Genomic DNA, 12,929 nt, shown 5'->3' on the forward strand with positions numbered 1-12,929 from the left:
TCCCAGATGTCAACGGGCAGGAAGCGGGTACACCCTGAACTGGTTGCCAGCCAATCACAGGGCACATGTAGAAAGACAACCAATCACACCTAAGGGCAATTTTGGGTGTCCAATTATTGTTGCGTGTTTTTGGGATGTGGGAGGAAACCGCAGTGCCTCAAGAAAAACCATGACTGACAAATATCAAAAGTTCAAAGTGTATTTATGGAAGGATTAAAATGGACCATTTTCCATTAAACACAAGCATATCATATATAATAATAATAATGAAAATCATTTTTATAAGGAAATTAGGTGAATATATAAAGTCAAATTCACGGCAATGAATGACTACACCATTAATCATTGTCACTATTAAAATGAAGTATTGAGTACGTGCAGTGTACAGTTTCCTTACTCGTATCCCAATAGCGCCTCCTTGTGGCTCAATTTTCCCGTCGTTGTGACAGGCGCTCAGCTGTGGATGGAGACACGAACACATGCACACGCAATTCTCTCTCTCTCTCTCCCTCACTCCACGCGCACGTCCGTCGGTCCACTGGAGCCCGTCCAGCCTCCTTTACTCGACTGACGACGGCCGCCGGAGCATGCAGTCCTCCTCCGCGGCTCTTTCGGCCACAAACGCCCGTCAGAAGCTGACCACTCTCGCCCGGCGAAAGTGACACCCAGGCGGGGAGGAGGAGGAAGAAGCTTGGATGGAAGACAGCTAGCGCGAGGTTCCCCCACCGTGGAGCCATTTCTTCAGTTTGATTTCTTCTTTAATCGGGTTTCTTCTTGGAAGGTTGCCCCCCACTTGAAGCTGCCACCGGCGGCTGCGGGCCGTCGTCGTCGTCGTCGTCCACCATGGCGAGCGAACGGTGAGTCTCGTTTGTGTCTGTCGAGTCCAAACTCCCATTCCGGATTTTAAATTTGGCGTCACGATAAACAACCGCGGGGGGGGGCTCCGCAAAGAGACTGCAATCAACCAAGTGGAGGATTTTTTTTTTTTTTTTTTCTCGGGTTTGTTTCTTCTCGTGCTTCCCCGGGCACTATGGCCGGTGAGTGGGGCTGGGGACGCCGGGCCGGGCTCCCCGAGGCTCCCCCATGCTAGCCGAGGCGGATGGCTTGGTCCCCCATGGCAGCGACAGCTCTATGAGGACAAGCGATAGCGACCCCCCTCCGCCCAAAGCCGCCGCCGCCGACTCCTCGATCCTCATCTCCAAGATGCAAGACGTCGTCATTCCGTTCTCGTCCGAGGTGCCCTGCGACAATAATGGGCAGCGCATGTGGTGGGCGTTCCTCGCCTCCTCCATGGTGACCTTCTTCGGGGGGCTCTTCATCATCCTGCTGTGGAGGACCCTCAAGTACCTGTGGACCGTGTGCTGCCACTGCAACGTCAAAAGCAAGGTGAGGGGCTCCCGTGTTCGTGGATCCGAGTTCGAATCTCGTGGGGTTTCTCCCTCCGCTTTGACTCGAAATTGTCCAAAGGTGTGAATGCGCGTGCGTGTTTGTCTCTGTGCCGTGCAAATGAGTTTAGAGTGCACCCCACTTCTCTCACCAAAAACTCTCAAGTTCACACTCAACACATGGCAGATTCACAAATATTTTTACATCATATGAGTAGCATGCGGGCTTGAGTCGTTGTCTCCCACTTTTCTCACCCAAAATGTCAGCAGGTGTAAGCTCTAACTCACCCCGAACTGGCCATGCGGTCTGAAAAGGGTGCATGGATACAGTAATGTTCTAAGAACTTGCCATGAACAGGTTTTATCCCACTTCTGTCACCAGGTATAGGCCCCTCTTCACACAGTTGATAGTGTAATCAACATATTGCCATATTTGTATCACATTTTGTAAGCAGTGTATGGGATTGATTGGTGACCTCTCCAGGTTGTATCCCACTTCTTTCAGCCCCCCCCAAAAAAAAAAAAAAAAAAAAAAAAAACAGCAGGGATAACCTCAAGCACAACCTGATCAGGATAAATAACAAATCTATATTATTATGAGAAGAGTCTGCAATTGACATGTGACCAGTCCCAGGTTGTTTTTCACCTCACTCACCAAAATATCACCTGGAAGAGTGAATAGTACATTGCGAGAAGGATGTTTTTTTTTTTTTTTTTTTTAATCACAGAGACCCTCATCGTACGTGTTGATGGCCAACACCTGACCCTCACGTCGTAGCTTGCCCACCGTTTTACTTTGGTTTTGTCCTCATTGGCTCCCAGCTGTCTGTTCCGTCGGTTCACTTTGGGTAGAAGTGGGCCGCTTTGCTTTGAATCACGGTTCTGACTCACATGCATGGGAAGGGGCAAGCGCCCCCCCCCTGCCCCCACCCCCACCCCACTCCTCTCTGACTGTGACATGTTTTATTCCATAATGGCTGCCGCTCGGAGCTACTTTGATATTTGAGATGTAAATAAACAAGTCTCGTCGGTCGGTCCATCTTGGGTTGAGAGCAGAAGGGTGATTTCATGAGCCCCAGTGATGGGCGGACGACTGACTGAGTGAGTGAGTGGGTGGGGGGGGGGCTTTGACCTTGATGTGTTGGCGCCGAGTGTCCAGTTCAACTGAAAGTGTGATATACTGTATATGCTCTTGCTACAAGCCTGCCACGTTGTCTATTTTTTTTCTTTTAGTACTGAGAAACATCCACAGGTGTGTTTTCACAGTTGTATTTGGAACCGTGTAAAGATCGGGGACTCAGTATGCGGTGGGATAACGGACCACTTCAGACTCGAATGCAACCAAGTACTCGATTGCAGACATGATCGTACGAGCATGAACATCCTCGTGACTTGGTCTCGGTGCGATAATGTTTTGGAATTAAAAGTCTTTCCTTTCTCATGGTTCTCTAAAGACCTTTTCATGATGTGGTCTCAACCCTATCAAGTTTTGTTATTGACTTCATATTTTTTACCAAAAGTGACCTTCCTGACCTGTTGTCCGTTCTATAAAAGTCTTTCAGTTTTTTTATTTTTTAATACTTTTAAATCTAGCGGGCTTTGTTCTACAAATTATTGGTCTTGATTTTATTTCAGCTCCATAAAGATCCCATATTCTGGCTATTAGACCGCCATAGAGTGATTCGATTGACTTGGTATAAAGGTGTCAATATCATATATAAAAAAAAAACCACATTGGTATTGTCATACGGGTGTCCAGAAATGGCCCCTCTGAAAGTTACTTCTGTTTGACCCATTTTTTGATCCACTTTGTCCATATTTGGCAAAGACAACCGCTACCATAAAATTTTTTTATCGCCTCATCACGTTCCATCCATCCATTTTCTTTGCCGCTTATTCTCACGAGGGTCGCGGGGAATGCTGGAGACTATCCCAGCTGTCAAGAGGCGGGGTACACCCTAAAATGGTTGCCAGCCAATCGCTGGTCACATGGAGATAAACAGCCGCACTTGCATGTTTGTGGGAGGAAAACGGAGTCTTCGGAGAAAACCCACGGAGGCACGGGCAGGGATGGGTTTGAATCTCAGAACAGTCCTCAGAACTGTGAGGCCAACGCTTTATCAGCTGAGCCCACCGTGCCGCCGCCTCATCATATTGACACGTGAAATTTATGATTTGCTTTTGGAATCTGGAATCAAGGCTAATGAGTTTTTCAGCTATTGTTGATATTTGGTAAAAAAAAAAGATGCTTGCAGTATGTCAACATTATCATCTATGATATGACAGTTTGATATTTTCTTACATAATCATGGAAGTTGACCCACATGATTTGCCTTCACGGGCCACGTAAAATCATGTGGCAGGCCGGATCTGGTCCCCGGGCCTTGAGTTTGACACCCGTGCCGTTGTCGAACGCGTGACGGCGGGAAAATGAAACGAAATCAGCGGTTTCTTTCTTCCCCCGCAATTCACGCTTCCTCAAAGTTTGGTGGAAATCCTCTTCATCGTTTTTTTTTGTGTAATCCTGCTCTATAACAAACAGATCCAAAAACAATTAACCCCGCGTGACCTGGATATCAGCCATCCTGCATCCTTTATCTATTCCGCCTCTCAATACGTGTAAACACCAGCCGCATAAAACAGCAGACAAAATGACATCCCTCGAATCGATAGCCGTCCCTCGTTTTGGACCGGTTTTCATTTCTACCGAAGGACGATTTGGACCCCCCCCGTCGTGTTGTCAGCTATCGGTTCAATCTCAAATCTCCAAACCGTCCGGCCTCCAGATGAAAATAAATCATGCGAGTATAACTCTGAATCCATTTTATGATTGCTGGTAGGGATCCGCTTTTGTGTCCCCTTGTAAAAGAAGAAGAAACCACGTCAGTGCTGCCGTTTGTATTTTATTTTATTTCTTTTTTTTATTGTGGGAGTCTGCGTCATACTGATGGGTGACTTTGGTGGGCTTGACACTTGGCTGCAGAGGGAAGAAGCTCGTTAGGAGTATTAGAGGGGCGGAAAGAGGATCCGGGTTCAGCTGACTGAAGCGGCCGGGCTAAATCCGCCAGTGCCAAGAACAGGATGCGTCTTGGTTTGGCCGGGGCACGGAAGACCCTCCTCGGGGCCCGTGTGAGAATGCGGGAGGAAGGAGGAAGTGAAGTCAGCGCGGAATCGGGCCGTCGCCGTTGACACGCAGCTGTGGGCTCATTCTCGGATTGTGGTCTCTGTCAGGGCTTTGAGGGGATGATTGGAGAGGGAACTGTCAAGTGTCTTCCTGGAAACACCAGTTAGCATATGGACTGTGTCCAAATTCAGGACCCGACTACAGTGGTAGTTTCCCCCCAAAAACTGAAATATGGATGGTGTCAATTCATTCACCAATTGGGTGCAATCTTACCTTGTTTATATCAACGCTAATAGACAAAGGTTAAATTTACATTGTGTCATATTGTAGTGGAAGAGTTTTTTTTTTTTTTTTAACTCGTCGCTCGACATTGCCGGAATTGAGAAATCATTTCGATCATTCTCAGACTAATGGATAGCTTTCCAAACACGCCATCTTGTGTGTCATAGAGGTCAGAGAACACAGGTGATAGGTGAAGCGTGAAGTTTTTTTTCTATCGTTAATTTGTCCGATTGGTCTAAGGGCGGCGGTGACGTCATTGGAAACCTATCCATTATGTGAAACTGAATCATATTGTCCGGTACACCGAACGTGCCAGCGCGCACTGGTCGGGGTCACTCGGTTGTGGCCTTTAAAAGGCATTTCTGTCTCGTGGATCAGCCAGTGTTTATAGATCTAGTTTCTTTTTTTTTTTTTTTTCCACAACTGATTGCGCTCTTTATTTTAACCAAGCAGTTTCCACTGTGGCAAACAATCGCTTTTGGCCGCATGCCGTTATCATCTACCTTCCGTCTTGCCGGACGTAAAGCCTGTTTTCTCTGTGTGTGTGTGTGTGTGTGTTTTTAATGCTTCTACTTCCTCTCTGCTGCCGGGGTTACCTAATAGTCTAGTTTATCTACTCTGCGTCATGCCACCTCCAAAAGTTCTTACATGATGCCTGCATGTGGGAGGGAGGAGCACTGAAGCTTTTCCAACGTGAATGGCATCTTTGTCTGTTGGAGAAAGAAGCTGGCGCAAGCGTGGCAATGCTAAGTGAGAGCGAAAGATTATTATGATTTTTTTTTTAAGTATGATTTTTTTTTAAACGGGCGGCACGGTGCCCCAGCTGGTGAAGCGTTGGCCTTACAGTTCTGAGGTCCTGGGTTCAACCCCAGCCCCACCTGTGTGGAGTTTGCATGTTCTCCCCGTGCCTGCGTGGGTTTTCTCCGGGTACTCCGGTTTCCTCCCACATCCCAAAAACAGGCAACATTTATTAGACACTCTAAATTGCCCATCGGTGTGATTGTGAGTGCGACTGTTGTCTGTCTCCATGTGCCCTGCGATTGGTTGGGGACCAGTTAAGGGTGTACCCCGCCTCCTGCCCGTTGACAGCTGGTGTAGGCTCCAGCACTCCCCGCAACCCTAGTGAGGATAAGCGGCCAATGAAAATGGATAGATGGATGTTTTTAATGGGATGGAAGAATCTCTGCTGGAATATTATTTACTATTGTTTGAAACCCAGTGTCATATTGCGAAAAATAATTTTGTCTGACAGAGTTGCCATAATGTCGACATGGATGTAACTCAACTTGCCTTCGCTGACATCATTCATCTGGTTTTTTTTAAACAGCAAACTACATCGAACTTGGAGCTTTTGCGTCGAGCTATTTGGAATAAAAAGTATGGAAGTAAATTAAGGATTTGAATTTGAAATGTAAAGTGATTGATCACATTTTCAATTGTTGCTACAATTCGCTGTCTGAAATTCACCGTCTGTGCCACCAGGCAGGGTTACTTCAGGTCAGAATCGAAAATCCAGCCAATCTCAGTTAAGCTTTCTTAGTCACGTGATGTCACGTGACTAAGAAAGCGTAAATGGATTGGCTGGGTGTTCGGTTCTGGACCTGAAGTAACCCTGCCTGGTGGCACAGACTATGAATTTTAGACAGCGAATTGTAGCAACTATTGAAAATGTGATCGCTTTACATTTCAAATTTAAATCCTATTTTTTTGTGGCATTTCAAGTTCAAATCCAGGTGGCACTAGTTTACTTCCAATAAAAAAGTTTGATTTTCTTTAATTCAGTTCATTTGTCGCTTCACAGGGATGATGATGATGATGATCGTCACATAACCTTGCAGTTCATTTAACTTTATAAATAGAATTTGCTCTTTGCCCCCCCAGCACGCACCTTTTTTCACCCTTTGCCCAAACTTTGTCCTCTCAGTAATTCGAACAATTTCCCGGGAATCGAGAGCGAGGCTTTCCATTTGCTGTCCTCCCTTGTTCGCGTCCCCTTTCTTTGTCCTTGGTAGCACGCAGGGCCATTTTTTTCCCCCCACAATGGCGCCGGAGCAACTTTCCAGGCCCTTCCTTTCAACGTGTTTCATGCCCCCGCTCACATTCTGCATTGATTTCCGCAACAAGGTTTTCACTGACATCAAATAAGTTCAAGACATTGGCTCCCCAAATGATTCCAAAGGACCTGCTCCACGGCGTTTGATCACACCTCCTGACTCCTAATTCAGCTCTCAATCGGCTTGCGGTTCTGCTCAGGAAGCAGCGCGTTTTACCGCATAAGCCCCCCATAAAACGTTGTCTCCACAGACCTGTTTTCAATATCAGCCTGCCGTATTGTTATAAAAATACGGGTTACGAGTTAATGACCACGTGGGCCTATCTGGGACAGCCCGTCCACGTGAAGGTAGAGCACAGGTGCCAAACTCCAGGCCCGGGGCGCCGGATCCGGCACGCCGCATGATTTTATGTGTCTCGCAAAGGCAAATCGTCGGTGTCAAAATCTGTGATTCTTGTGAAAATATGTCCCAACATTTCAAATTGTCATATATCATAAATGATATTGTTGAGGGGCAGCACGGTGGATCAGTTGGTAAAGCGTTGGCCTCACAGTTCTGAGAACCCGGGTTGAATCCCAGCCCCGCCTGTGTGGAGTTTGTATGTTCTTCCCATGCTTGGGTGGGTTTTCTCTGAGCACTCCGGTTTCCTCCCACATCCCAAAAATATGCGACATGAATTGGACACTCTAAATTGCCTCTAGGTCTGATTGTGAGTGCGGGTGCTGGCAGTCTCCATGTACCCCGCGTTTGGCTGGCAACCAGTTCAGGGTGTACCCTGCCTCCTGCCCGTTGACAGCTGGGATAAGCTCAGGCACTCCCCGCGACCCTTGTGAGGATAAGCGGCTAAGGAATTGGATGGATGGATATTGTTGAGATATGATCAGCATTTTTGTGTTACCAAACATGAACAATGGTTGAAAAATGCATTACACTTGATTTCTGATTCCAAAACTAGTTCATCAATTTCATGTGTAAATATATTGAGGCGATTCAGGATTTTTCATGGTTTCACCATTTCACCCTCTGAGGGAAATCGGAACTACATTGTGGCTCGCGACAAAAACGAGTTTGACACCCCTGAGGTAGCGCACGTATCCAATCACAAGGATCAGCCGTACAGTGAGTACATCAGTGCGTTTTTGTGAGTAGCAGCTAATGCAGCTACTGTAATAATAAGCGCCTTCGACCTCACCCCCGAAGGTGCAACACAAGCGTGTTAATGTGCACTTTAGAGACGACAGCTGTCAGAATTGTACGATTGTTTCTGTCCAAATAGCTCAGGGAGAAGCTTGACGTTGCAGTGTACCTGCCATGCCGCTTGTGTAACTTCCACTTGTGACATTTCGCTTTGTCATCTAATCCAGCTCCCATTATGATGTGATTCTTTGTGGCATCCAAATGTTCTCATCCCGCCTTTACGATTGTTTCCGGTGGTGAATGACATGGGATGGGGGGGGGGGGGGGGGCAGTCGCAGGGTCGACAAATCAGAGCAGTTTTTATTTGCATTTCGTTGGTTTGGGATCTGTATACTAACTCGAATCCATAAATACCTGGGAGCTTGTGATGATAAGCGGTACAGAAAATAGATGGGTGGATGAATTTTGTGAATCAACATTGCACATACGTATGCTCTGTAAGACAACATTGTGCCTTGATTTATTTATAAAACTTTTGGAAAAATTTAAGGCGGCACAGTGGATCAGCTGGTAAAGCGTTGACCTCACACTTCTGAGGACCCATGTTCAACCCCGGCCTCGCCTGTGTGGAGTTTGCCTGTTCTCCCCGTGCCTGCGTGGGTTTTCTCCGGGCACTCCCGTTTCCTCCCATTTCCCAAAAACGTGCCACTAAATTGGACACTCTAAATTGCCCATAGGTGTGATTGTGAGTACGCCTATTTGTCTCCATGTGCCCTGCGATTGGCTGGCAACCAGCTCAGGGTGTAATCCGCCTCCTGCCCATTGAGAGCTGGGATAGGCTCCAGCATTCCCTGCGACCCTAGTGAGGATAAGCGGCAAAAAAAATGGATGGATTGGATGGAAATATTTACCATCAAATGACATGAATGAAAATATTCAAGAAATAACTGAGGGGAAAAAAATAATTAGTAGAGAGTAGTGAGTTTCCCAACTTCGAAATGAATGTCTGGAAGTAACTTTCTATAACTATCTTTCTGTAACTATCTTTGTCATTATGGCTATTCTAATACTACTTTCCGTTAGGGTTTGGCATATATACAATTAGTTTGTTTGCTCATCTTTGAGGATAGTGTCAAAATTAGATTTATTGTGCCTTTAATGCAAAACGGAGTGCAGTACCTGCCTGCAGCCAGCAGGGGCGCTGTTGTCTCACACGCCACCCGTTTGTGACGCCGAGAAAAACACCACCACCACAATATATCACCTCAGATTGGGAAAGTACGTTGACTCAGTAGTCTTAAATTATTTAAAGTTCATTTGCTCAATATTACACTGCTTAAGAACCTGTTGTTGTTCGACACCCCTTGATTACAAACCCAGACGCTGGTGGAAAGTCAATAGAGTGTCCGTAAAACATCCCTGTGGGCTGGCTTGCTAAAAACTAATTTCAATGTTGTTGTTTTCAATGTTAGAATAGTTACGGTTGAACCCTTCAAACTCTGCCATCTACCAATCGACTGCCGACCAGGAAAAAGCAATTTTGTTTGTTTAACTTGTAGCGCCATTTGCTGGCGAGCGCTAAAAAAGGAAAGCTTTGGCACTGAAGCAATTTAGAGTGCCGCATTAATCTCGTCGAAGTGGTCGGAGGCTTTATTACACAATTTACAATTTCAGCGTTTAGCGAAAAACAAAAGGGGCTACGCTTTGCGGGAGACGAGCCCGGGCTTGATTGCAAGGAAGCACACAAATAACTTCTGCTTGATTGTGCGTGCGTATTCTGTTTGTTTGTCGGCGCGCCAGCCATCGTCTAGCGGGACTATTAAAAATTCATCCCGTCTGGTGGAGATTTTGATGTGCTGTTTACGTTAGCCACGCTGATGGGTAGCGAGCACTCAGCTCTTGCAATGGGACAGATCCCGAAGATCCGGCGAGGGTACTGCTTCTTCTAGGAACACTCAGGATCATTTTGTAAGGAAATGGAACGTTCAGAGCACATTTTAAACAGGATTTTTTTTATTGCTAGTAATAACATCTTTAAAATAATGGTTGTTTTTTTACAAAGCGAAACAACCGAATGTCTCGAGACTTAATTAGCCTTATTGAGGAAAGTGGTTAGTGATGATCATGCCACAGTTTGAATTGTGCTCAACATTAACTTTGATTTCCTCCAAAATACTTTATGTGAGGCGTCCGATTCGTTCCTTCGTCTTAATGGCTGTTTTTTTAATACCGTGGGATAAATCTGAGCTAATGTGCACCGCCCGCTGATGTATTGCAGCCTCGGGGGAATTTTACATCACAACAACTCATTTGCATAAGTGAATGTTCCTATTGATTTTGGTGTACTGAAGCTTACAAGGGCTTAATTGAATGCTTGGAAATCCTTCCCAGATATGCGTCTTTTTAATCTTATCGAGATTCTCTGTAGAGGAGCGCTCTGAATGCATTACCTTTAACGCTAATGACATGCGTAGGTGTCTGTACAGAGAAACCGTTGTGTTGTGTGTGTTGTCGTATGCTCGGCAACACACCAGCTGTGTTTTGCCGAGCTCACGCCCCGCCGTCAGCTGTCGCTCTCGCTAACCTCGGCCTAACTGGGCCCAGCACAAGGCAGTCACCAAAATAAAACGCTACAATCGCAGGATTCTTAAAGGTCAAGTGTCATGAAATAGATCATTTTTAGTATGTTGTTAGTGAAAAAACGGCAGCCGGTATGGACCCATCCGTTTTTTCACTACAAAACACGTATATGGCTTTTTGTAACTCCCGCCATGAAAATCCTCTCGAGGGATGTATTTTCAATAAGAATCCTGCCTCCTAGAGCAAAATACAATCAATGCTCACATGTGGTTTTGCACTTACCTTTCTGGACTGAAGGAGCCACCTGTTAGCGCCAGCTCCAGTTGTCATGGTAACAAACACTTTGCTCTGCAGTATACGTTGGCGAGGTGAGTAGTGACTCACTCTTGGCTGTAATTCTTCATTATTGGATTATTTTTACGAAGCATGTCGCAGACATTAGGACACCTGGGAACTGGTTTTAGTCACAAAAATTTGATGAGCCATTAAGCCAGTTGACGTTTCAGACCTCTGCTGAGGTCGAACTGTGGGGGTCTTGTCAACTGTTGGTTGATATTTTTCCACGATGACAGATAAGAAATAAAATAAAGCATGTAACCACATCAAATCTTTTGTTTTTTTTTTTCTTCAGATGGGCATAGTATTCGTAAAATGGATCATTTGTTTGTTAAGAATTGTGATGATTATATAGAATTGTTAGTCTTGAAGCAACTTAGTCATTTATTTTTGATATTTGGATAGAATTGGATATAAAACATTTGCTCTATTTCTTTCATGAAATTAGGACATTATTTCAATTAAACAGTGCAGATAATGCAAAATCAATAATAATAATTGATTTTGATTCATTTCTTGGTTTTGTCTCTGGAAATTGGCAAAAATGTTGAACATTGTTTTCCAAAGTAATAACTGATGTTTTCAAATGTCTTATTGTGATTAAACACAAAATTAATCAGTTTTTGCCCCCCGGGCGATAGAGGTGTCAGCAATCTATCAGTGTTAAATTTAGCTGATGAAAATCAGAGCATGCACCAATAATAATCCCTGGGAGACAAACATTCTCCGCAGTCCAAAAGGCCCAATAAAAATTCTTTAAAGGCAACAAGTATTGTTTTTGAGTTCTGGCGAGAAGCATAGCTGACATTTTGACCGTTTTATGACTTTTATCCATCCTTGACAAACTAACAAGCAAACAAAACGTATTTTTTTCTCTTTTGTTAAAGGAACGAAGAAAGTGTTTATAAGAGAATGATTAAAATTAACAGGAGCATCAGGAGGAATCTTTAGAAGCCTTAAAATATGGATAAATAATTATAAATCCCCAAGTATGTGGTGTGGTTACTATTGCGGGGATGGTCTGGAATCCAAGCCCCAGCATAAACGAGGGATTTCTATAATTGGTAGTTTTGAATGGTTAAAAGAAAAAACACAAGTACTGTGATGTTCAATTCCCCCCCCCCCCTCTAGTTAAGGGAATTCATTTTCTCTTTTTTTTTGACATTTGGATTTTCTTTCCCTCTCATTGAAAAATGATACAATCTTATAGCATGCTCCACGAACCAGGAAGTAGCTCGCAATCTAACAAACACACACAAATGAGCATTACTGTTTTAGTTGTATTTTTAGAATATGCCACTGCCGGCCAGGCAAGCTCGGTAGTCTGCTAACAACAAACGGCCTTATTTCATCCTAGGAAGTCGACCAGGAAGTAACTTGCTAGCTAACTAAGAAACACATGAATGACTTGTACAGTAATGTTTCCCACTTCTGGCAGGAAATAATTTCTTCTTTGCATTGTTTAAATCATGACGCACGCATCACCCGTCCCAACATCTTCCTAATTAGTTAGCTAGTTAACAAATTCCACAATTTTGCTTAACTTTGTTGCCTCTTCAACCGAATTGGAGGTCTCCGTCCCACTCGGTGAGATTCTTTTTTGATTCAGGATTTTTTTTCAGATTGGTGTGATTTTAGTTTTTTTATTTTTTTTTATTAAATTCTGCAGTCAACAGAAGCTAATCAATTTTCTCGTCCCCCGGTCCCCACAGGTCCGAAGCGGAATGTGTGACTCATGGGTTATTCTCCTTTGGCTGTCCACGCTTTTCTCGGCCCTAATCCTTAATTCACCGGCCCTGATTTGATGGCCATCTAGGGACAACTTTAGTGCGCCATGCTGATGTATGTTAATCCGCAGACAAGGAGAGGCCATATATCAAGCAGGACTATGTATATCATGAGGCACACACACACACACACACAGCTCCAGGCCCGCGAGCCAAAGTTGTGGCCTGCTGTCATGTTGTTATGTCTTCTTTAGCCCATCAGCATGCTAGTAAAAGGACATCCACACCCCAGAAAGTATTGCTA

The 12,929-nt window shown here is 44.8% G+C and overlaps 1 protein-coding gene across 4 annotated transcripts in view; it reads left to right on the forward strand.

The window, feature by feature from the left end:
- Positions 1-412: 412 nt before the first annotated feature.
- The window catches only part of kcnma1a (potassium large conductance calcium-activated channel, subfamily M, alpha member 1a), a 194,588-nt gene continuing 182,071 nt past the window's right edge, over positions 413-12,929 (forward strand). For all 4 annotated transcript variants that reach the window (XM_061837674.1, XM_061837675.1, XM_061837676.1 and 1 more), the window contains exon 1: positions 413-1,386. In XM_061837674.1, coding sequence (XP_061693658.1) covers positions 1,084-1,386 — 303 coding nt within the window. In that variant the 5' untranslated portion in view covers positions 413-1,083. The remainder of the gene's footprint in view (positions 1,387-12,929) is intronic.

Source organism: Syngnathoides biaculeatus, chromosome 12, assembly GCF_019802595.1.
Source record: "Syngnathoides biaculeatus isolate LvHL_M chromosome 12, ASM1980259v1, whole genome shotgun sequence".
Taxonomy (NCBI): Eukaryota; Metazoa; Chordata; class Actinopteri; order Syngnathiformes; family Syngnathidae; genus Syngnathoides; species Syngnathoides biaculeatus.